The sequence below is a fragment of the Aedes albopictus genome, chromosome 2, assembly GCF_035046485.1.
Source record: "Aedes albopictus strain Foshan chromosome 2, AalbF5, whole genome shotgun sequence".
NCBI classification, from domain to species: Eukaryota; Metazoa; Arthropoda; class Insecta; order Diptera; family Culicidae; genus Aedes; species Aedes albopictus.
The window spans coordinates 182,767,643-182,793,432 of NC_085137.1; the positions used below are offsets into that span (position 1 = coordinate 182,767,643).

Sequence of the window (25,790 nt, forward strand, 5' to 3'; positions counted from 1 at the left end):
CAAATAAAAAAGTTATTGCGAAAAAACCGTTTTTGGCTGGCTCACCCTAAGTCAAAACTTAAAATTGACCTACTATGTTCAAATTAAGAGCTAGATAAACGGCGTATTCAGCAAAGTTGCTCGAAATAGCATTGCCTACAACTTTTCTGAAGATCTCGATCGCGTATGACTTAAAATTAAAAAATTCTTTTCCAGATTTGAGTTAGGACGAGGACCACCCTAATTAATTTTTTTTGGAAAAGATGCAGCAAACAAATGCAAACAACTTCTCTGAAGACACCAAATGCCTAAAATTAACGAAAACAGAGATACGGATTTTTTTCCTGCTAAAACGTGGATTCGGACCATTGTGCAATGATTGTTATGAAGATTTTCTGCCTGGAAGTTGATTTTGAACAAGTTTACTGCACCTAGTCCAGCGCCAATTCTCGGCACCAGTGCCGAACTTCCAGCAAAATCAAATGGGATATCTCTTCGGCACCCGTCTTTGTGCTGCCGAAGTGCACTCGTCTGCGTGTAATATTTATTTTGAGCATTTGTGTGGCTTCAGAGTGAAAGTGTACCTCATTGATTTTGAATCCCGTTGCGGAAATGCTGCGGGTGATGATTACCTACGGAAGTGCGTTTGGAAAATAAGCGGCAAGTGATTTTTTGATTTGTTTTGCTGTGAGGTGCCGGGAATTGACGAGGGTCCCCAAGTAGTTCGAGACCCTATGTTTATATATTTTTTATCATGCTGCGTCACAATTTCACCTTGAATTCTGCAACATAAGCTTCCGAAGCCTCACAATGTAAAGCATGTAAAGCAATGTCAATGTGAATGTTCTTTTGGAAATCTTATCTTTTTTATATTTCTTTTTATTCGTGAATTTTCTCATTCATCAACTTCACACATTTTCTCATTCATCAACTTCACACAATTTTTTTCACCAATGTCGGAGACAGAAACTTTCGTTAATTTCTTTTACGACCAAATAATTTCGCTTCATATTTCACGTAAAACTCTTCACTGCACAATTTGAACCTTCGATTTTTCTTGTTTTTTTTGGCATATTTTGAAGCATGAAGTCAGCTTTCTACAGAATAGTTATTAAAAAATCGAAAGGTAACGTTTATGAAAATTTCAAATTATATGGCATCTAACATAGATCTGCAATGAATATTACTGTCAGTGTATTTACTTCTAAAATCCATCAAATACATATCCTCAAACATCTTCGAAGACATCATTTCAATCCAACAAACCGTTCTCGAGTTATAATTTTCTGAAGAAGAAAATTAGTTTTTTTTTCATATGCCCTTTTTAAAAGTTAGTTAAGGAAAATGGTTGATGCCAGTGATGCAAATTATCACCTCAAGAATGCTCAATCAACTTATCAATTGTATTTTTATCGCTTGCGATGACCAGAAGCAAAGAGGTGGCAAAACGAACATGATGTAACTCACAAACGATTTTGCATGCATCTGTCAGTGCCGCCACATGGTCACCCGAACAGCCGAACAACACCGAATGGGTTGGTTTTAGAAGCTCCAGCACGAACGCTCGACACGCACACATAAGCAACATTCGCATGTACCGACACCACACCAATAACGTTTCCAGCCAACGATGCTTCGCTATAAGCTGATCGAAAAGCATCGAAAGCGATGAAAAGACTGGCTTGGCAAGAACGCAACAGCTCAACGGCGAAAAGGAGCGGCTATCAATGCTGATCAGCGTTGAGTCTGTTCGTGTGCTATTCGTACGGGAGGTTGGTTTGATAAAGCGAGGAAGGGTGAAAACGTATTCGTTGTCGAAAGCGAATCGCATCATTTCGCGAATGTTTTCACCAAATAGCTAGCTTGGTTGATGCAAAAGTAAATAATTCATGAAATCCAGCGCATGGACAAAATCTCACTCAAATTAAAAATATTGAGTCAAAAATGGATTTTTTTCGTGTTTAGTCACAAATTTTCATTTCAAAGTTCAATGGGAGTTTCTGAAGGGTTTCGTAGAGGTACCAGGGGATTTCAGGGCTGTTTCAGTGAAGTTTCAAGGCATTTAAAGGCGTCCACAAGGGCTTCGGAGAAGTTTTCTGTGAATTCAGAAGGTTTCCAAAGGTTTACAATGAACTTTCAGGGGAGTTTCAAGGCGTTTTAGGGGCTTCCGGAGTTTCGGATGAGCTTACAGATTCCAAAGATGTTCCAGAAGGATTTTCTAGTGTTTCAGGGGGTTTCCAAGAGAGTTTCAAGATGTTTGATGGGGGTTTGGGTAAGGTGTCCGGAAGTTTCAAAAAGCTTTCAAGGTGGTTTAACCGTGGTAAGATATTGGGGTCAATATGATCCAGAAAAGCATACTCAACGTGTACTACGCTTGCGTGTTGCCATAATCCTAACATCCTAGGAGAGTTAAGGGATGTTTCAGAGAGATTTCAAAGCGTACCAAGGCGTTTCAAGACGTTTAAAATGGTTAACAGAGTTTCTGAGAAATTTTCGGGGGGAGCTGTAAGGAGCTTCAGAGTACTTTGTAGAGAGCTTCCAAAGGAGTTCCAGACTCCAAAGAGGTTTCAATGCGTTTCAGAGGTTTTCGAAGAGATTTCTTAAGGGGTTTCAAAGGTTTTCAGAAGATTTTCAAGAGAGCATCAGGGAATTTCAGAAGCGTTTCGTAATACACCAAGAAATTAATAGTTATGATTGTAGATGCGTTGACTTATACTCGTGGGAGTTCTTGGTTACCCTTGGAACTGTCTACTTAACCCTCTTAAGATGTTAGGATTTTCGCACCACGATGGCGTAGTGCACGTTCAGCGTGCCCTTGTGGGTCATATTGACCCCAATATCCTACTAGGGTTAATTATATCGCCATACTCCCCCACCCTTTGAACATAAACACTCCTTAAACGTCTCGTTAGTTAAGTTCTCCAACTGCTCTGATTACATTTAACAGAGCGTTCAATTTTAATCACAAATTTTTGATTAAAAATAGTGATTCATCGAGCCTTTCATTAGCATACACTGTATGGCTCATACAGTAATCTTTTTGGTAAATTTGCTTTAATCACATAAAATGGCAATCTTGCTTTAGTATTTAACCCTCTAATACCCAAATTTTTGATTTTGATCTAAATATCATTTCTCGTCATATAAAATCGATTTAAACATGTTTTGGAAGATGATTCTTTTTAATTCTCGATTTCGTGAATTTCAGTTTTTGATTTTTCTAATTTTTATTTTTCAACATTCCCACATTTTTATATTTTTCCTGGAAGCCAATTTAGGGGACGGATTTTTTGAGATGAAAACATTTTGAGATTTTATGATTATTTTTGAAATATTATTATTTTAAATTTTTTTCACAGAAAATTTTATTTTCCGTGTAATTTTAAGGAAAATAATTTAAGAGTGTATTCGATTCCCTTAAACTATTAAACAAGGATATAATGATTTGGGAAAAATTTAAAATATGTTAATTGTAGCGATTCAATACAAAATAAACAATGACTTCTAAATGGTGACTAAAACATCAATTTTTCAATGATTTTTAAAAAATGTAAATACGCTTTAAAATACACCAAAAACCATTTTGAGATATACAGAACAGTCCTAAATATCAGCCAAAAATATAAAAAAAATTGATTTCCCACGAAACAAAAATTACAAAAATGCTCAAACTATACCCCGTCTAAAGGCGGGATTGGGTATTAGAGGGTTAACTCGTTCATTGCATACATTCAGGTGTATTTTGTTTACTTTTACCTCAATCATTCGAAAAGCGTTTAATCACTGATTAATCATTGATTAAACTTTTTCTTATGAATAAATGTTTATAAAGTATTCATGTATCGCCTGTAAGTATGCAATGAATGGGTTACATAGTTAAACCTGATGCCTAGTTTATGTGATTAAAATAAAAGTATCAAAAAGTTCATTGTATTTCAATGAAACACTCGATTAAGCACTATTTTTAATCATTAATCATGATTAAAATTGTGATTAATCATTAACGCTCTGATTTAAATTACACTTAGCTCTTGTTGACATTTTCATACGAAGAAGTTATTATTTTTTATATTATTTAGTGGTTATTCGGGAAACTTGGCGGAATATTTTCTTCTATTTTGTGGTACCAAATGTTTCGCCATTTCAGTTCTGAAACTACAACAAAAACCGTTGTTCACAGATTTATTGTACACCTTCTTTATACATTTATCGAGAACTTCCCATTTCAATATGTATATGTAACTAAATCTAACATCTTCCTGCAGCACAAGTAACCATCTGGAACAAAACTTCTGTGCATCTTAACGCATCAGTTTACATGCTCCCTTCACCTCCACTCGCCCGTCCAAAGTCAACGACGGCACGTGGATCACATTGTCGGACGACGACGCCAGACGACCAGTAAATCTTCCTTTAGTGCTTTTCTAGCGAACTCTAGGAATGTTTTGCGGAATGGGTGATGGAGAGGCGGGCCGCCCTCAACGAATGTGCGACGAACTGGATACACAGCACAGCCAGCCGGCCGCACACCTTTTTTTGGATCTGGGTCGCCGGCGGTCAAAGTCACGGCTGCACTGGAGTTACAGTTTCTTACCACCGCAGTTTGTCTTTGGCACACACGCAAACAGAGAAATAAGAAAACAGTTCCGATCGTTTCGGCCGCATCACACCGCACGGCGATGTGTGGACGTGGTACCGACGGGATTAGAAGGGGGCAAGTGAAGCAAAAACATGAACCGTTGGCGTTGCGTTGGTTGTGTTGCATCAGTTCGTACGATGGTACCTACTTTTTCTAGATGAGGTCCGTTTTCTGCGCGTTGCGCCTCATCAGGTCTCGCCGTCGTCGTCGGACACGGGTCCCACTGGGTAAATGTATTAATTAAGCTTAATTCATTAATTTATTTACTTGACCGATCCTATCAGGACACTCGAAGAGTAGCAACGTAGGAAATGTTGATTAACACCGGTCTCTCGTTTCTTGTTTGAACGTATCGAAGGAAGTGGGACTTCTACGCCGTATTGGCATAACCCTTTCCGGCCTGAGAGGTTGCATGACTTCAGCAGAAACATGATTGTACAACAATCCCATATTGCATAAAAGTTTCAGACAGACATTTTGGAGAAATGAACGGCTGAGTTTTTTTTTTAAGGAAAAGCCTTCATTTTATAAATATGTTGGAAAAATTTAAGAATTTAACCGTTGTCTAGATCGGCTCAATGATAAAATTACCGAATTCTTGAATGAATTGAGCATAAACATGAACTAGACTGGGTCAACCAGGTCAATTTTTTGGAATATACATGCATAGATGATCGTCAACCTTATCGAGTTTTTATCATGGCTGTCCTTGCTACGCATCCTTCTTAATCATGCGCTTTTCAGCTGGTTGCCACTGTTACTTTGTGTGCCAGCGATTTTGTGGGTTCCTGTCATTGCACATGACGAGCAACGGCGCAGTTTTGTGCCACTCGCCATTGACAATTGCATAAATCCTCTACATATCGTTCCGATCCATGCTCTCCTATGTATAAGGCATAGGACTCTCTTTGTGCTCTTTGTGAGTGCATTAGTTACTAACATTCATGATGAGATAAGCTTTATTACGAAAAACGTTTGCCATTTCTAGGGTTTTGATCACTAAATAATGTAATTGAAAGACCCTCGAAGGAATTAAGACCTGGAAGGGTTTTATAATCTAAGACCACGAATATGACCGCTCCTGAACACATCTAACGGGACTCATTAGTTTTTATCGCACTTTCTGACTGCATATATGCAGACGACAATCCCAGTCCCCCTAGTTGCTGCACTTGGGTTAATCGCCAGCAATATTTTACGTTGGTCGTTTTTATTACCATTCGCATTACGACTCGAATGGTTGCACTCAGCTGGATGTAACCGCACGCCGCCGTTGCCGTGGACCAAGTTCTGATTGAAGATGCGATATTTTGTCAGGTTTGGTCACTGATTAACTCATTTCGTAGAGGCCTCTCGGTTTCTTCCAGCTGTCGGTTCCAAGAACTACAAATTGGCTCAAAACTTGCCGGCGTTAATTAGTTCACACCCAAACCCCGGCACACAAAGGGCTTAAACGACGATAATTTAGTGAGGCTTTATCTTTATCTACACTTTTCAAGAAAGCTTATACCCCCATAGACCCGACTCAACACTAAAAGTTGCCCTTTGTTCTTTTGGCCCCGTTCTCTTTCCAGATAATTCTGTTCTAATTGCAACAACAGCGTAGACCAACAGCAACAGCAGCCACCATGGGTAAAGCACAGAGTAAGCGTTCGGTCGACATAACGACAGACCCGGCCAAGGATAGCGTAGTCACAGAGGGCACCGGCAAGCTGGAAAAGATTGAAGACGTCGATCAGCTCAAATCACAGGCCAACGGCGATGCACAGCACAACGAGGGCGAATCGGTGAGAACCTTCTTCATTCAGCAATTTCAGCAGAGCGCAGCTTGGAAACACTTTGTTGGGCTGGCTTTTCTTCAATACATAATGCTTTTCAATCTGCTGGGTAATCGGGAGATAAACCGGATTGTCATTTCCTGATGGGGATGGATAAGGGGAAATGGAACACCACGGATAAGGGAGCTAGATAGTGAACAGCGTGTGATCGGATTGACTTTTGCAACTTTGTGTGGGCTGGTTGCTGGTGGAAGATGATAATGTTTGAGATTTATCCTTATGCATATAAGTATAAGCGAGCGAGATAAGAATTGAATTATTGACGCAATTTTTTTTTTAAAGATTTCGTTATACATACCTTAAACACTCTTGTATCTTTCATGTTGAATATCAAGATGATATTCCAGAGGAAACCCAGAAGGTATTTCATGAGAAAACACAGAATATAATTAATTCTAGAAGTCATTCTGTAAGTAACCCTAGGAGGCATTTCGTGAGGAATCCCTGATGTTATTTGTTCGAAATGCCAGAAAGTGTTCCGTAATAAATCCCAGAAGGTATTTTGTAAGGAATCCAAGAAGGTATTCCGTAAAGAATCCCAGAAGGTATTCCGTAAGGAATCCCAGAAGTTATTCCGTAAGAAATCCCAGAAGGTATTTCGCTAGGAATCCCAGAAGGTATTTCGCTAGGAATCCCAGAAGGTATTCCGTAAGGAATCCCAGAAGGTATTCCGTAAGGAATCCCAGAAGGTATTCCGTAAGGAATCCCAGAAGGTATTCCGTAAGGAATCCCAGAAGGTATTCCGTAAGGAATCCCAGAAGGTATTCCGTAAGGAATCCCAGAAGGTATTTCGTAAGGAATCCCAGAAGGTATTCTGTAAGGAATCCAAGAAGGTATTCCGTAAGGAATCCCAGAAGGTATTCCGTAAGGAATCCCAGAAGGTATTCTGTAAGGAATTCCAGAAGGTATTCCGTAAGGATTTCCAGAAGGTATTCCGTAAGGAATCCCCGAAGGTATTCCGTAAGGAATCCCAGAAGGTGTTCCGTAAGGAATCCCAGAAGGTATTCCGTAAGGAATCCCAGAAGGTATTCCGTAAGGAATCCCAGAAGGTATTCCGTAAGGAATCCCAGAAGGTATTCCGTAAGGAATCCCAAAAGGTATTCCGTAAGGAATCCCAAAAGGTATTCCGTAAGGAATCCCAGAAGGTATTCCGTAAGGAATCCCAAAAGTTATTCCGTGAGGATTTCCAAAAGGTATTCCGTAAGGAATCTCAGAATGTATTCCGTAAGGAATCTCAGAAGGTATTCCGTAAGAAACCGCCAGAAGGTATTCCGTAAGGAGTCTCAGAAGATATTCCGTAAGGAACCCCAGAAGGTATTCCGTAAGGAACCCCAGAAGGTATTCCGTAAGGAATCCCAGAAAGTATTTAATAATGAATTCCAGAAGCTATTCCGTAAGGGATTCCAGAAGGTATTCCGTAGCGAATTCCAGTATTCCGTAAGGTATCCCAGATGGTATTCCGGAAGGAATCCCAGAAGGTATTCCGTAAGGAATCCCAAAAGTTATTCCGTGAGGATTTCCAAAAGGTATTCCGTAAGGAATCCCAGAAGGTATTCCGTAAGGAATCCCAGAAGGTATTCCGTAAGGAATCCCAGAAAGTATTCCGAAAGAAATCCTAGAAGATATTCCGTAAGGAATCCCAGAAGATATTCCTTAAGGAATCCCAGAAGGTATTCCGTAAGGAATCCCAGAAGGCATTCCGTAAGAAATCCTAGAAGGTATTCCGTAAGGAATCCCAGAAAGTATTTCGTAATGAATTCCAGAAGCTATTCCGTAAGGGATTCCAGAAGGTATTCCGTGGCGAATTCCAGAAGCTATTCCGTAGGCAATCCCAGAAGATAATCGGGAAGGAGCAAGTAAAAATCCTTTAAGGACTTCCAGAAGAATCCTCGAAGGCATTCCGTAAGAAATTCCAGAAGATTTTGCGGAAGGAATCTCAGCAGGCATTCTGAAAGTATTTTGGAAGAATTCCTAGAGTGTTTTCCGTAAGAAATCCTAGTAAATATCCTGGAAGAAATTCTGAAAGAATTTTAGAAGAATCTTGAAAGGTATTCCGTAAAAAATTCAAGAAGGTAAGGAATCTAGGAGGGCACTCCGCAAGGAACCTTAGTAGTTATTCCGAAAGGAATCGTATAAGTTAATCCCAAAAGGTATTCCGGAACGAATCTAAGGTGTCATGTTGGTTGAAAATCAGGAAGATATTCCGGAAGAATTCGCAGAAGGTATTTCGCAAGAAACCCCTGAAGTTCTTCTTGAAGGAGTCCCACAAAGTAATCCCTGAGCAGAAGAAGGAGAGAGTAAATAGAAAAACATAGCGTCCGTCCTTAGTCATATGCGCTAATTCTCGTCATATTAAACGAAAAATAGCACAACATAATACAGATATTCCAACTTACCTTTGTCAATGACTCATTAGTAGCAAAAAGATGTAGTGTAGACTATCAATACCCAGCCCCTATAGCACCGAAAATCGAATAATTGCGCAAAGTTGCACGTTTCAATTTTACTCCTCTTACGAGTTGATAAATTTTCTCATCTTGCGTATGACGAAGGAAACTACACGAAAGCAAAAGCTAGCCGAATTGTTCTTCATCACCGTTTAATTTTCACTTCGCTAGATTCACTTATTGAATTGTCCTTCAATTCACACCTCACAAAAGCTCTGTGGCATTTTAAAGTTGGATTTCGTTGCTGTAAAATGTAGCAAAAGTCGTGAATCAATAAAAAAACTTAATTTTCCCGTAGGTAAAATGTAAACAAACATTAACTTGGTCGTTGCTTTGAAGCTACATTATATCTCTCTTTCTGTTCAATACATAGTACACATCATTTGGTTTAATTGCGAAGAATTTGATTTGATGATCTTTTCGAATACAGAGCTACGGTCAATTCACATTTTTGTCATCCTTTTTACAATAGTGCCACAAAGTAGGTGTGACGGGAATTGAATTCATGTTGTGCCCGAAATAGACGTGGACTAGACGGAAATAGATTTCGAGGGACATTTTCATTTTAAGGAGAAACTTCAGAGAATACAAACATGGCTGCCACAATGGCTGACTTGGTCCCCTACTCACGATTTCAAAAGCACCAATCTTGAAAATTCGTAAACAAATGCTCTCGATTTGTAAATGCTGCCTCTTTTAGCAAGTGCGCAAAGCCAGGAAAAACAAGTGCGGCTTGGCTCGATGCTTTGTTCGTCAGATTTGTGTCTCTAAAGTTTGTATGAAAAATTGCAATGGGATTTCTTTATGTTTCACCTTAAGGAAATGGTAGATTTTTTACAATATGTTTTTACCGAATTTTCCATGAGTCAAGATCAAGAGATGCAAGAATAAACTCGATTATTAATTGATCGGTGCTTAGTTGGACGGGAATTAGATAAAACCCATCATACTTATATAATTTTTTCATAATCCCAAATCAAGTCTTCAAATTCACTTTATGACAATCATTTCGTCAAATCTTCTCGTTTCACATCGATTTCCTAATGAAATCTAATCTGTTTATTGGCACGAAGCATACCAAACCACAACCATTCGGCTAATCAGGAGACAGCAAACGTCGAATCGCTACCCATCTCGAATGACAACCGCATCAACTGACCTCCCTCACGTCAAAACTTTGAGACATCCCTCTCAAACCCCTCTGTCTCCCGTCACGTCATCGTACCGACGGCCCGAAACGTGTGAAATGCAATCCCACGCTCCAAAAACATGACAAAAGCCAATCTTCTGCGAAGCCCTGGTGCTGATGCTGGCTGGTGGTACCCGCTACTCAAACATTAGGTGATAATTTTATCCCAGAGATGCATTCCCATCGTCTCCGTAGTTCCTCCGACCGCTCGCCTTCGGGATCGTAAGACGCACGTGTGCGTCGTCTTACCCACCGAAAGGTGCTGCACCGGGAACAAGGAACGAGATACACTTGCTTTCGCCTCGGTTTTCGTCTTCCAACCCGTAGGGAGACTCAGTTAGTCGTAAATTTAAACACCCAACTCGTAACGCTTGGTTCTAAACGTTTTTCGTCTCCCCTTGAAGCCGTCCCCTTCTCCCAAAGTCATAATACAAGTCGCGAAGCGACGACGACGGTGTCATAAATTCAGGAATTTATTTTAAGACTCAACTTGTTCCCAAGTCACTTCGGTCGGAACCAGAACCAGAAACCGAGCTAGTAGTGCTAGTGATTGAGAAAAAAGGGGGAACGCACCACAACAACTTTTACGTGTTCTAGTCCGCCGAACGAGCGCGAACGCAGCGAGACAAACTAGCCGAACCGAATCGAGGAGCGAGCTCGAAGGTCAAGTTGAAGGCCCCTTATCCTAGCATCATATAGGCTGATGCTGCAGCAGCATGCTGTCGTGCGTGATGACAGTGAGCGATTAGAAAGCAGTCATTTGTCTAATTTGTGGCTTTCTCCTCTTTTATTTTTGGGAGTTTTCCATGGCTTGGTTTGGGTGGGTTGTAACTCATAGGATTAAGGTTTTCGGGATTTATTTCCCTATGAGGACATTTTGGTTTACCAAAAGTGTTACAACTATATCAGAACGACCTTCTTTCCATTGGTAAATGTCATCAAACTGAGCGATCTAAGGTTTATATAACCGTTTTTATTGTAGTACTTTCAATACCATCACTAGATTATGTGCAATAGTCAGTGATCTGTGAATTTCACAGTTGGATTTCACGGTATGTCGTGGGCGAGCGAATGCATCATCAGTATATGATATTCCAGGAAGAACTTTTAGATACTATGTTCTGATTTTTCTTATTTCCTGAGCTTTTTTATGTCTATGGATATCCTGTATACTATACATGCTGTTCTATGTTCTGTTCCGTCATAAGAAAAGTAAAACATGCCTAAATTGGACTGCATAGGGTATTGTACCATTTGGGCAGGTGTACCTATTTTGGGCACTTGCCGCTATAACTAAGTCAATTTCAAACCGATTGATTTGAAATTTTGTATAGAGTTAGGTACGTACAGTATCTAACTCTATACAAAAACTCAAATCAATCGGTTTGAAATTGACTTAGTTATAGCGGCAAGTGCTCAAAATAGGAACACCTGCCCAAATGGTACAAGACCCTACTTACCCCGCGTTCTGTTTTTTTTTTTGTTGATTTCTGGAAATCTTTCCGAATTAGAGTGTTGTAAGCTCTAATCGCTTTCCTCTCTTTTTATGCAGTGTACTAGTGATATTATCCCTTCAAAGAAACCGATCCGATATGGTAGATACGTGCGTGCGCGTAGGTAGCAGCAGCAGTATCACATTCACACCGATGATAAGATTCATGATTTCAATTTTCGTCTTTGCCGCCGTCTTAAGCCTAAGGCCACACAAAACTCATGGAAGTTTTCGTAAGAAAAAGGAGCTGCTGCAGCCTGTAGGCGCGTCGTCGCTGTTCTGTTCCCGCCCGCCGCCGACTGTCAAACGTTCGTACCTGCAGACATGATTTATGTCTTTCGGTACAAACCGAACGGATCTGCTTCGTGCTTTGTGCGCTGCTGTTTTGTTTAGACAGTTTCGAGGAAGTTTAGACACATTTTTCATACTCAGCCTCAGCCTCGGAAGAGCAGCCAACGCGACTGAAGCTGGTTTTTATTGCTTCCTCGCGAGTGTGAAAGGAGCATTCCAGCGCACCAGCAGTAGTAGTGCTTGCTCTTTTACTTTGGACGGTTTTGGTATGCATTAAAGATGCCTTATTTGGGGTGATTTAGTACGCGTTGGCTCGTTAAGAGGATAACCCGGGAGAACGGTTTGGCTTACTTTTGTTGTGGAGGGCAACGCAAGGTAGCTTGAGTTTTGTTAGGTTTAGGCTGAATGCGTGAATAAATCTTTCTTAGTTTATTAGTTAGAATTGGATGGCATTAAGAGAAATTTAATAAAATGTGTTGCTGAGAAGACATTATCGAGTTATATCAGCTGATTCTACAGTTTATCTGCTGAATCAGCAATTGCTGTGGTATTTCGACGGGCTTGGTGGTCTAGTGGCTACCGCTTCTGATTCGTATGCAGAAGGTCATGGGTTCAATCCCTGGCCCGTCCTTTTCATCCTACTTTGTATCTTTCTATCCACTTTCTCTCGCTCTCTCTTCTCTACATATACAACTCATGTATATTCATATGTTCATAGCCATCGCTAGAACCAGAAACGAATTGAAATAAGTCGTTTCCCTCCCTTCCAACTTCCACTCACAGCACAGTGTATATATAACGCCTACAAGTTATGCAACCAAAGCGTGCTGTGACGCTTGACCTTATTCACCTTATTCACCACACAATCTATCACAAACACTATAAATAACCCTATCCATGGATCGCATCACCGACCCAACGGTGACTCCCAGATCTCCCATCCTTTCCGTCTAACAAATACCCCAGTTCGTGCGGGTTGTGGGGACGCAGAGTGCTCTCGGTCTCTAGTAGCAACAACCAGTACACTCTAACATTCCTTTCCCTCCCAGCTGACTATAAGGACTTGGCCGGCGCCGTTATTGATCAAATATGCATGAGCTGCTAAAATTGCACTTTGAGAATAAGTGGAATGTCCCAGCCCCTTATTCAGTTGGATCTCAGTGCAACTGGTACCAGTTCAGATCAATCACGGAGGAGCAACCATTTGCATGTATAGTCAGAATTGATCGTTGAATCAGCAATTGCTGTGGTATTTCATGGCCTGAATAATTATTTCAGTGAGCGATCTTTTTCCATTAAATAAATCACTTAGACTTATTCCGTTATGAGGGCCTATATAGCCGAGGCGGTAAACGCACGGGTATTCAGCATGACCATGCTGAGGGTGACGGGTTCGATTCCCGGTCGGTCCAGGATCTTTTCGTAAAGGAAATTTCCTTGACTTCCTTGGGCATAGAGTATCTTCGTGCCTGCCACACGATATACACATGCAAAATGGTCATTGGCAGAGGAAGCTCTCAGTTAATAACTGTGGAAGTGCTCATAGAACACTAAGCTGAGAAGCAGGCTTTGTCCCAGGAGGACGTTACGCCAAGAAGAGAAAGAGAGAGAGACTTATTCCGCAGAGAATTCTAGAGAAAGGAGTCCCATAAGGCATTACGCAAAGAATTCAAGAAAGTATTCCCAGTTATTTTTCGTGGAATTTTCGGAAAGAATTTCTACTAATGGTTTTGTTGAAATTTCCAACGATTTTTTATTCTGCAAATTCCTTGACAATTTCCGGAAATCAATTTGAAAGTTTGTTTTAGTAAAACCTTTACAGGGAATACTGATCTATTGCAAGGACGTGGCCAGGGCAGTTCTCGAACTCATTCGGCAGCCCGCCGTTAAAGTATTGCGTTCATTTTGGTCTAAGATTCCGAGATCAGTCCCAAATTGTTGTGCTGTAAAGGACGGAAATAAGACAGCCCACATACAATGATCTAGCAATGATGGGAAATGACACGAAAAAAAAACTGTCATGACATTTCTTTATTTTCACCATTTCCTGTACAAATTTCCCGTCTGTAGGTGGGCATCACCAATCCAATCCCTAATCCCGATTAGTTAGGGAGGTTTAATGATGTTGTCGATAAACATTTTTCGCTAGAGTCTCCAGTTAGCCTAGTGGTTAAGGCTATGGATCGCCAATCCGGAGACGGCGAGTTCGATTCCCGTTCTATTCGGGAAAATTTTCTCGACTCCCTGGGCATAGTGTATCATTGTCCATGCCTCACAATATACAAATTCATGCAATGGCAGGCAAAGAACGCCCTTCAATTAATAACTGAGGAAGTGCTTAAAGAACACCAAGTTGAAGCGAGGCAGGCCAAGTTCCTGTGGGGACGTAGAGCCATAAAGAAGAAGAAGAAGAAGCAAGAGAAATCTATTATTGGCATGACATTTTCCATCCCTGATTTGGACTGTAGCATCTACAAATTTGTGCAAATTTATCAATGATTAGTTCAATTCTGAGACTGTTCCAAAAATGTATGCGGTAAATTTCCTACTTCAAAAGTTGCTGCTGGGATACCCAATTTACCCAAAATTGCCTCCAGGATTTTTTTTCAGAGACCACCATAAATTCTTTTTGGGATTTTTTTTTTCCAAAAACTCCCCTAGAAAATCTAGCTGCGATTCTTTCAGAAATTTCTTCAGGGAATTTTTATAAGAACCCTTTCAGATATTTCGGTAAGATTTATTCCAGGCATTCCTCCTGTGGTACTCTAAACCTTTGGAGCTGAAGGGGATATATATGACCCCGTCGATGAAACTGAGTGGAAGAAATGTGTCAGTGAGGTTGCGGCAGCAGAGCCAAACAATCCTGCTCCAAAGGGTTTAGAAATTTTTTTTGGGATTCCTTCAGGAATTCCTGTTAGCATTCATCTAGAAATTCTTGCTCGTATTCCTGTAGAACTTTTCTCAGGTATTTCTACAAGAATTCCTCTAGAGGGATGCATCCGCAAATTTCCGTAGGGATTTCTCCAATAATGCCTCCAACAATTACTCCTTGGGATTTTCCAGGAATTTAACTGCACACCAAAAATCGATTGAAGGTTTCAGCAAAGTTTTGCTGAATTTTGCCGAGCTGAAGGTTTTAGCAAACATTTTGCTGAATTGTTCAGTAAACTGTGCTGATCACCAGTAAACAGCTCGGCAAAATTCAGCAAAATATTGCTGAAAGCGTTTGGTGTGTAGAATCCTTTCAAAATTTTCTCTTAGGAATCCTTCAGAAACTCCTACTGAGAGACTTCCAGAAATTATTCCGAGCATTCATCCATGAATTTCTCCAGAATTACTCGAAACATCTAGTTATCGTTTAGTAATTTCTTCAGAAATTACTCGAACAATTTATCCAGGAATTCCTAAAGGGATTTCACCAAAATTCCTCTACAGATTTCCCAATAGGGCTACTTTGAAGAATTTCTTGAAAGTTTCTCTTGATATTCTTTCGGGATTTCCTTCTACAGCAATATCTGTTAGTATTGCTTAAGTAATTTCTCTTGTGATTTCTTCCTGCTTTTCGGCAGATATTTTTAAATATTTGAGCTGGAAATTCCAGGAGAATGCCATAATTTCTCAAGGCATTTCTGCAGATATTCCTGCAGGAATCGCTCCAGATATTGTGCCAGAACTTTTTTCAAGAATTCCTCCGTGAATTTCTCCACGAATTTTATCTTCCGCCGGGTTCTTCACATCCAGATCGCAACATTTTTTCAGATCTTCGAGCCATTTTGTCAATCTGACGGAAAAAAATGCATCAGATTTGAGAGATGTGTCCGTACACTAAAAAAGATTGATCATAATATGAAAGCGTCGCCCCCTCTCGATTTCTTCAGAGATTTCAATAGGAATTGCTCCAATGATTCTACTTGGAATAGTTCCAGGAATTCAGCGATCCTGTCTGGGTCATATTGACCCCAACATCCTACTAGGGTTAAGGTATTTATCCGAGAACTACTCTAGAGGTTTCTAGGGAAATTACTTGAGGCATTCCTTTAGGAATTCCTTTTAGATTTCTTCCTTGGTAATTTTTTCAACAAAACTTCCAAAGATTCCTACAGAAAATATCAGTCATTCCTCTTGAGATTTTTAGAGGTTTTTCTAGGGATTCTTCCACACTGGATATCTCCAAAGGATGTTTTCTAAGAATTCCTTCAGGAATTGTGCTTGTTTTGAGATAAGCGTTTTTTTTATCAAAAAAATATCAGTAAAGCTATGTAAGCTGCCAATATCTCAATTAAAAAAAACATTCAGTTAATATTTTGTGGTTTACTGGGCAGACATGATTTGATCAATCACATGCACCTCTCATGATAGTGGCCTTCACCTGCATACTTCGCTATAAACTGAGCCCAAAGGGTACCAACTCGGCCGCTCGGAGGAATCGAATGTCTTTTGACCGTCTGTCCGGACGATGGCCACAAAAGTTGCGTAAGATTTTTTCCGGGAATTCCATTTTGACAGCGGCATATCAAAAACCAAGACAAGCGTCAAAGCGGCCGATCCTATTGCGTGATGTTTGGCGTACTTCTCAACGTAATTCTTTGAAATGTTTCGGTTTTTATAATGCACTTTAAGCAATCGAAACAGTTATCAAATCTACAAAAGTACAGGGAAATTGCGTAGAGATATCGTACAAATTGTATGGTTTCATATATTATACTTATATAGAACGAATTCACCCAGAAACAAAAGGGCCTCGAAAGCTTCTATAAAGCCAAAGTAGGTGTTGAGAGTGTTAACCCGCTTCGGACTATTCAAGCGTATTTCGTTTTTCTTCGAAAGTTTCGTATAGATTTCTCAAGAGCTTTGACAAGCGTTCCTCAAAAAGTTTCTTCAGTGATTTTTGTTGGTCTATTTTCAAAAAGTGTTTCTTTTCCGTGTAGACTCCAAAATAGTCCAAGTATTCGACCAGAAGTTTTCATTTGATTTCACAAAATTCTATATAAATTCCTGCTGAAATTGCGGAAATGTCTACCTGATCTTTTTCAAGCTTTTTTATCGTAATTTTTTTCATGAACTTCACCAAAAAGTGTATCAGGAATTGTAACGTTTTGGAAAGTTGGTTCTAAACCGAAGAAAGGTAAAGCTTCGAAATTGAAGATATTATTTCAGAACTCTTCGTTCGGATTCAGTTTGGCTTTCTATTTCGCAAAATTGTCACTTGCTATGTGGCTTAGATGGTTGAAGCGTTGCTCTAGCAAATATTGAATCGTATGTACGAATCCTATCACAGCGCGTTGTTTTTTTTTGTTCCCAAATTTATATCATAATTTGTCAATGCGTTTACAAATTAACAAGTTAGTCAGACGACCGAACTGTGTACTTTCATCGAAGAAAAAAATCAAATGCTCGCACATCATAGGCACAGTGCAGAAAAAGAAACCGCAGCTACATCAATTACTGCGAGTAATTAAAATGTCGTCCCAGTTGAGCGTGCTAGTTGGTCGACTGCTGCAAGTCCTTTGAAGTATTTGGATCTGAGGTGCGCTCGTGCTCTTCTGAACTTTTTTTCCTTCACCTCCATGGAATGAATGACGGGGGAGGGAATACTCAGAGGAGAAACCCAGAGGAATCCTCTGTACAAATATTACGCCATTCGACCCGAATGGATGTGCGGTTGGTTGGAATTTTTAATTAGAGCTCATTAGCACCCGTGGCCGTGGGTACCTGCTGTACGCACGCGCCAGAATTTTAAGCCCGACTGAAGAGAGTAAAAGTTATCCAAGTGTTCGTCTGTTAACTTTCAGCTGTTAGGATAGGCTCAGTGGGAAAAGTTGTGTCGCTTCGTGGCAGAAAAAAAATGTTTGAGCGCGCTAAATGGGCTTAGTGTGGGGCTCTGCTGACCTACTAATCGCGAGCTCCATTCGCCCAGACAACCATATCGCCATAAAAAGAACTCCATCCATGTACGGACGAGGATGAATCCTTTCCATTCGTGCTAGCTTCGTTACAGACTCCATCCGTTGGTGATTTATTTGCGGTTCGCCTCAATGTACCTCTTTTTTTTTCGAAACGCGCAGAACCCATGAATGGCGATGCCTTTTCTCGGTCGGTAACGACGAGTATAAAATCTACTTGCGCTTCAAAGTAGCTTTTTTTGAGGATCCGTTAGAGATGACTACTTGTGCGCTGCAAAAACACCCCCTGAGGGGTAATAAAAAGTCAACATTAAATTTAAATGTGGCAAAAGCGCGTTTTGATGTGCATAACTCTTTTGAGAGAGGAAGCAATATTTTCGTCGTAAATGGGAAGTCGTCAAATCTAACGCTCTGCTTTTTTACCAAGCATCTAAATTTATTCTCCTGACTTGTTTCTTAACTTTCCTAATGATGACTCCCAACAACTCCAGCAGAAGATCATTGGAGCTAACGTTAATGACGGTGCAGGTCTTACCACTAGCGTTGCCCTATGAGGCTAGGAATCTATTGGAAGTTTCTCTAATAACGAGGCGTGTCTAATACACGGAGAAAGGAATCCCTGCGGTGATTCATAGATTACTTAGCCGAACACGCACCGTTCCCATATGCGTACTCTCCAGCCCAAATGGTCGGACATAAGATGCCTCAATGCCTCATGCTGGTTCGGCCAGCATCAAGTCCCGGTGAGATGACGCGAGATTTACGATGATACAAATAGGACGCGTCCCGTTCAATTCCCTATGATGTTGTCCATATTTTCTTCCAATTGTGCGCCAAAGCTCCACGCTACTACTGACGGCTCTGATCCGTTCTAGCCGCCGGAGGAGGTGAGCCTTAACAGTGTCAATTTATCATTACGTGTGTGAGGATTCGTATCGTGTAGTGCAGAAGATGTGTACCAGACGGATGGATGACCTGCGGGGTCGAAAGGTGTGAAGGTATATGCTGAGCGGTACGCACGGAAGATTTATGGCAATTCGCCGAGCTTTTTTTGCGTGTTAGATGGTGAGCCAAACTCCCGGTGGACATGTGTCATATGTAAATCGCGAAGAGATGTTCTCACCAGGAGATTCCTTCGTTTTTTTTATTTATCTGGGCGACACATCGAGCTGGAAAAGTATGTATGTTTCTCTTTCCCAACGTTTCTACTGGACATGAATGGTAAGATAGTATTCCTTTAGAAATGTTCAAACTTGTTGAAATTTCCGAGAACAGCTAGAAAACGTTTCTGTTCTTTCAATCGCCACAAGCTGCTGTAACTGCACTGACAATTGTGAAATCGCCCAACAAGCCTGTCTATGTCTTCCCATGACTAGAAAGATATAGATTATCCCGATCAGTTCCGTCGGAAAACCATGTTTCCCGATGACCGTGAGGACGTGGCCGGCATCGGTACTAACAGTATAAAGTTCTAAACCTTCGATAGTGCACAATGATGATAGAAATTTACACCCAGATCTTAAGCTTCTGTTCCTTGTGAAATCTTAACTGTTCTAGTCAACGGAGTAGCAACTACGAATTGTACGCTGCTCATATTCAGTTTCGCCGGAAAACCATGTTCAGTGGTTTTCTGTCACAACTTGATACTATTCTTGACGAAATTTTCAATTTTTATTTTCTAATTCTTGGCAAGATTCCGATTTAATTCCAGATATTCCTAATGAATAATGGTCTTTTTGTTAACTGTGTTAAAATTATGTAAATAAGATACAAAACGGGTTTATGATAATTACTGCGTTCCAAGATGTACAAAGCAGCGAATACACCTTCAGGCCTATTTCTCTCTACTCTTGAAACCATTTATTTTGTTTTGGTAGAGTGTATAGCCATAGCCTGATAAGTTATGTCGGACAACCATGTTAAAACCTAGCTTTGTATGATACTGTTTCGTCCTGTTCAGCGGCTTTGTTGGCGCGAAATACCGTTCGACATGCCAGACTGAATCATTGCTTTTAAGACGTTGAGATCTTTGTCAGATTCCTGATTAATTCAGGGATTTCTGGCGAGGTTCTTAGCCGATTATGTCCAAGATCCAACAGTTTCTTAGATGTTTTTGTAGGATCGCTGCTGGATCCATTCTATAGTTCTAAATTGATTCCTAAGGAGATCGTCAGGGTAAACCATGACAAATTTTTACCTGATTTTCGTTTCATATATCGTTGGTTCATTGTAAGAAATTGGCTACATTTCTTCAAGAACTTTTGTGTGTTTTGAGAAATATTCGATTGTTGCCATATTTTTTACAATTTTCTAACGTAGGATAAACACACTTATCATCTTGAAATCCTTCGGAGATTATTGGCGAATTTCTCTTAAGACCCTCCACAGCCTTGCAACATACTGGAAGGCTGGATTCTTGATAATTACATATTCAGACTGCCAGTGGTTTCTTGCGCGATCCTTGAGAAATTCCTGATGCATTTTTTTAGATAAGTCCGCATTTGCGACAACTCCTTCCGGTAAGCATTACAAAATAGCTCAAGAAAGCTTTGATGGATTCCTCGAAATTTCCTCGGTTAATTGCCTACAATTTCACTTGTGGCTTTATGGAGAGCACCTAGGAAAAAATCTCGGCGGGTTCTGGACGACATTGCAAACCAAATAAATGTTTGTCAGAAATACCCTTTCGGATATTCTTAAAACCATATAAAACCAACATAAAGCATTGTCGGTGAGTGTGTGAAGAATTAACAATAAGTTAAAATTTACAAATAAAAAGAAAATTTGAAAAATATGTTTCCGTATAATAGGTGTATCATGATCAAAAATATACATAGTATTTTGGTTTGATAATGGTTTTAAGATTCCCGTCGAGTATTCTAAGTTGTTTGGAAAACCTCTTTAAGACTAAATTGACCTCAAATTTTCTCTACTCCCTGGGTATAGTATATCATTGTACTTGCCTCACAATATATACAAATTCATGCAATGGCAGACAAACAAAGCCCTTCAATTAATAACTGTGGAAGTGCGCAAAGAACACTAAGTTGAAGTTGGGCAGGCCAGGAAGTGAGGCCGTAGAGCCATAAAGAAGAAGAAGACCTCAAATGTATGTTTGTATTGTGAATTCTTTTCAAAATTCCTGATTATGTTTTGTTTTCAAAATCCGTGACAACCTTCAGGGTTCTTTTCAATATGTTTTCCCCAGAATTTTGTACTTGTCTGGCAGATATTCGACGAATTATTTGAGAATTTTCGCATCAGACATAGCGTGTTCATGCTACGCTTTTTGTAAATTTCTTGATACACGAGAAAAAACTTCTAACCATGACGGGTCATGAAATCATGAGCCTCTTTCATGAAACTGGTATTTATGTTTTATAATTCTGATGCCATCGACACAAAGTTGCAAATTGAGTCCTAAAATCATGCCACATGTACTCTGGAATCATGACGAAAGCTTATGAAATCAAGCGTTATTTATGGAACTTGTATTTGTCTATTATGACTTCGATTTCATTAGCGAAAATTAGAAAAATTCAGTCATGCTATTACGCCATCTGTACTCTAGAATCATGACCTAAAAAATCTTTTCGCATGCTTCGCTTTCATTAGCGTCGCCGAGCATCCTCTCCTTTAATTGCGCTCTCGTGCCGAAGCCTACAAGATAATGAAAAGAATTTCGGGAAGCGTTCCCGAGCACGTCGCCTCAACTTTTGTTACATTCGCCGAGTGTAACACATAGTGAGAGTAGACCGCTCAATTAAGGTCCCAGAAATCCCATTGCAACTTTGCATTCACAAATCTGGCGAATGAAGCATCGAAACAAGCTGCACTAGTTTATCCTAGCTTAGCTCACTTGCAAAAAGAGGGAAAAGATCGTAGTGTGCCGCGCTTGCTGACGGATGTGAACATTTTTGTTCCCGTCAGAATTATCGTTTTTCCATCCATTCCCAAATAGTATTAACTCGGTTCGAATCGCAGTGAAATGCACTCAATATTGCGAAAAATAGAAGGATTGCAATGAAAGCGAAGAAGTTAAAGACAAATCTGCCAGTGAAAATATTCTGCATTTTCTCTTATCTTCTGAGGCGGCGTCAATGTCAAAGTGGAGGAGCATCGGGATTCGGCAAGGACGATTCTGGAAGATGCATCGTCGTCGCTAACACGTCGCAGCTACGTACTAACTATGTACAAAGATTTGGACAACTGGGTGAGATAATACCAATTTGATACTTATGTGAACTTGGGTTTTGCGTTCTACAAGCAATTAAGTGCATAAGAGGCAGCAACTATAAAATTTCGGTGCGGTGGTGTGCTGCCTTTAGTGAATCAGATCAACACTACTTGTGGGAAGACGGAGAGGGTTTATGTTTGTGGGATATACGACGCCGCTGCTTGAGCGACGTATGGCAATGACGGTCGGGTTTTGCGGGTGGACCTATTCAAATGGAAAAGTGGAATCTCTCGATTCAGGTATTTTGACGCTGCCGAATCATCCAATTCTGATTGGCTTGGCCCTGCTACAGTGTTGAGGTTTTTGGACCGGGTGGGGGTGGGTTCGGTTTATCATTGGATAAGTCCTTTAAAGGTTTTTTACGGTCCCACTGAATATCACTTCGTTTTTGAATTTAGGGGCCATCCAATAAGTACGTCACGATTGATTGGTTTATTTGTCTTTCTCTGTATTTATGGGAGGAGAGTTATTGATTTCCTCAATGCTAATATGTATACATTTGAAATTATGGTTATATTAGTAGATTATAATCATGTTTATGTGTCTTAATTACATGTGCTGTTAAAATCATTCTGAATTCCTGACCATTCCTGTACCAAAATCCTATTTCCTTTCTATTTTTTCGAGAGCGTCGGTGAGTCGCTGGCATCTCGATAAATAGTTATCCCTTCCCTACTATCCTTTCCCATCCACATAACGTGTTTCTTATCGTTTCAGAGACCGATCAATGGCGGTTAAGCCTAGGCTTGTTAGCCAGGACACAGTGTAAATGCCTGTGCCCCATCCCGGAATCATAAAGGCCCATGGAGTGACAAAATTTCTTAGCTATGTCACTCCCAACGTTGGTGTTTAAATATACTAAAACACTTTCACTCACTCAACACATCTACATGATTTAATCAAATACACTTACACAATCTGAATCTTGTCGCATCACTCGCTTATAGTGATTCCCAAATCACCCCATTCCAAATATCCAACTCCTTGACACCTATGGGAGTGTCGGTGAGTCGCTGACCTCTTGTAAAGTAGGTGTCATATCATCACATCCTTTCCTATCCTCGTAACGGAGAAGATGGGCGTGGCCGGCAATGGAAGTTCTCATGTCTTTTTACTTCAACCTCTAGTTGGATAGCTGTTCCTTCCCAAATAGCATTCCATAAGCAATTAGAATAGGAGTATTAAAGTTTTAACATGACAACTTTCAGTATGCAATCTACGAATTACTCCGTTACCACGCAACGCAACGCAACGCTTAGCTCACTTGCAAAAAGAGGCAGATTTTCCAAATTAAACGCATTTGTTTACGAATTTTTAAGATTGGTGCTCTTGAAAACGTGAGGGGGGGGGGGTCCAAGTCGACCATTGTGGCAGCCATATTTGTATTCTCTGATGTTTCTCCTTAACTTGCGATAAATTCCATACACTGTCCTAACGCCTTTGGCTGTCATGACTATTTTTTATAGAAAAGGTTAGAAATATTTATGAAAATCGTCGTTAATGTCATAAAATCATGACTCGTAGACGTCGTAGTCAGTAGTCACGATATGAAGTGATACATTTTATGATTTCATGACCTTCGTCATGAATTCGTGAACGATTATTTTTTCGTTTAAGCATCTGCGAATTCAAGCAAGATACTTCTCGGATTCCTCAAGAAATGCTTATCGAATTCTTGAAACGAGTACATTTCAAGAATTCGCTAAGCATTTCTTGAGGAATCCGAGAAGTATCTTGCTTGAATTCGCAGATGCTTAAACGAAAAAAAAAATCGTTCACGAATTCATGACGAAGGTAATGTAATATAAAACACATAAGATGTGCTTCTTTGATTTCTGAAAAAAAACTTAAATATTTTGTAGTTTTATAATGGATTAAAAAGTTCCTTTAAAGCCATTGAAATCCAATGGAAATTAGTTCTCAGAGTCTTCTTCTCTAGTGTTGTAAGATCATCTAACATTTTCCAATGAATCTGCTATAAAATTTTACATGAACTGTCGTTTAGGGCTCATTTGCCATGAAGCATGGTGAAGTCAAATCCATTTGTAAACTTTTTTATATATTTTTTGTGACTTAAAATATACAGCTTTTCACACGTATCTTTTATGTTTTTTACGCATCACACGAAATTCTACGCCCAGCAGTGGCTACAACATACTCTACAGGATTCTCAGCGAGAATCGAATTATTTTTTCCAACAGAATCTCTAAACCACATTACTTCCGTGTTCTTCCCTCACCTTCTAAACTAAGAAAACCATTCCACACGCCTCCAAATTGAATCAATCCCCAACGATTCCACCCATTCATTCTTCGTGTCGTTGTTAGAGGTCATCCCTTCGGGCCATCACCAAACCAGCCCCAAACAGTTACCCGGATCGTTTCATCCCAAAGTTAATTACCAATAGCCCTCAGGCTAACAACGAGCTCTAAAGTTTCCGTTACCAGCCGGCAGCAGCAACAGCATCAGCAGGCAGACAGTCAGGATGCTGCCGATGACCTGCTGCCGTTTGCGTGTCTCTCCACTAAAGTAATAAAAATTATCTTTCTAATCTCTTGTGTTCTGTGCGGCTCTCGGTAGTTCTCGACCGCAAGCAGGTTGCCTCCGTTGTTGCGACGGTCTCAGTTGTTGGAACCATAAAAAACTCGGTCGCGTCGGTGTGAACTGAGAACTGATCCCGAAAACAACCAACCGAAGCAACTTTTCGGGGTAACTTTTGGTTCTTGCTTTTTGCCATTCTAATGAAAAAATTCCACTTCGTGTGTCGTGTTGTTTGGATTAGAAGCTGTGTGTGATACTTCTTGGTGCACAGACAAAAAAGATGAAAAGAATTGTCAAACCAATTGAATTGTTTACAAACTGTAACAGTGAACTTGATTTGGGATTTTTCGACTGGAACTGGATGTTATTGCGTAGAAACGGCTATCTCAGTCTTAATTTACTGGCGATTTATTTTATTCTACAGTTAACGGTGACACTCTTTTAGTTAAACCGTTTGAAACATCAAGTTTGGCGCTTTTCAATCATCTTGGAGATATAGTCATGACCGCTCGGGCGCAACTCTCTCTGCTTATGCATACACTAAGGTCTTTTTATACACGGTTTTTTTTTACACGGTTTTTTTTTACACGGCTTTTTTTACACGGTTTCGCGAATTAACACGGTTTTTTTTACACGGATTCGCGAATTAACACGGTTTTTTCAACTTTCTCGCGCTAAGTGTCTAGAAGGGAACTTTTACCAAAAGGAAGAAATGGGATTTATGGGAAAGGGTTGCAAGGGAGTTGAAAAGTGGTATGAGGTGAAGGCGGATGATGATGTAAGAGGTCTGCAGGAAAGGGATGTGTGGGGGGTCTGTCTCTTGAAGGGAGGGGGGTTAATATATGAGGGGCTAGGAGGGGTTAAATGGGGAGTTTCCTAAAGGTGATTTTTAGAGTATGGTTCAGCGTCCTACAGGTCCACGGAGAATAGTTCTGAAGAGAAGTAATTTTATTCAAGGATATTCTAGGGCATCCAAGAACTTCCGCGAATAAAGGCCTTAAGATCTACAAGCGTAATGGATGGATAGTAGTCACATTACTGATACGGTGCAACATCCTAAAGGTCCTTAGAGCATAGTTCTGTAGAGACGTAGTTTTCAAAGATATTCTAGGACCTCCTAGAACTTCCGAGAGTTCAGGCCTGAAAATCTACGAGCGTAATCAATTAATTGTTTCTATATTATTGATGCGGTGTAACACCCTACAGGTCCATGCAGCATAGTTCTGAAGAGATG

The 25,790-nt window shown here is 40.2% G+C and overlaps 1 protein-coding gene across 9 annotated transcripts in view; it reads left to right on the forward strand.

The window, feature by feature from the left end:
• Positions 1–25,790, forward strand: part of LOC109419572 (cell surface glycoprotein 1) — a 254,760-nt gene that overhangs the window by 95,548 nt on the left and 133,422 nt on the right. For all 9 annotated transcript variants that reach the window (XM_062850821.1, XM_062850823.1, XM_062850822.1 and 6 more), the window contains exon 3: positions 6,193–6,405. In XM_062850821.1, coding sequence (XP_062706805.1) covers positions 6,247–6,405 — 159 coding nt within the window. In that variant the 5' untranslated portion in view covers positions 6,193–6,246. The remainder of the gene's footprint in view (positions 1–6,192; positions 6,406–25,790) is intronic.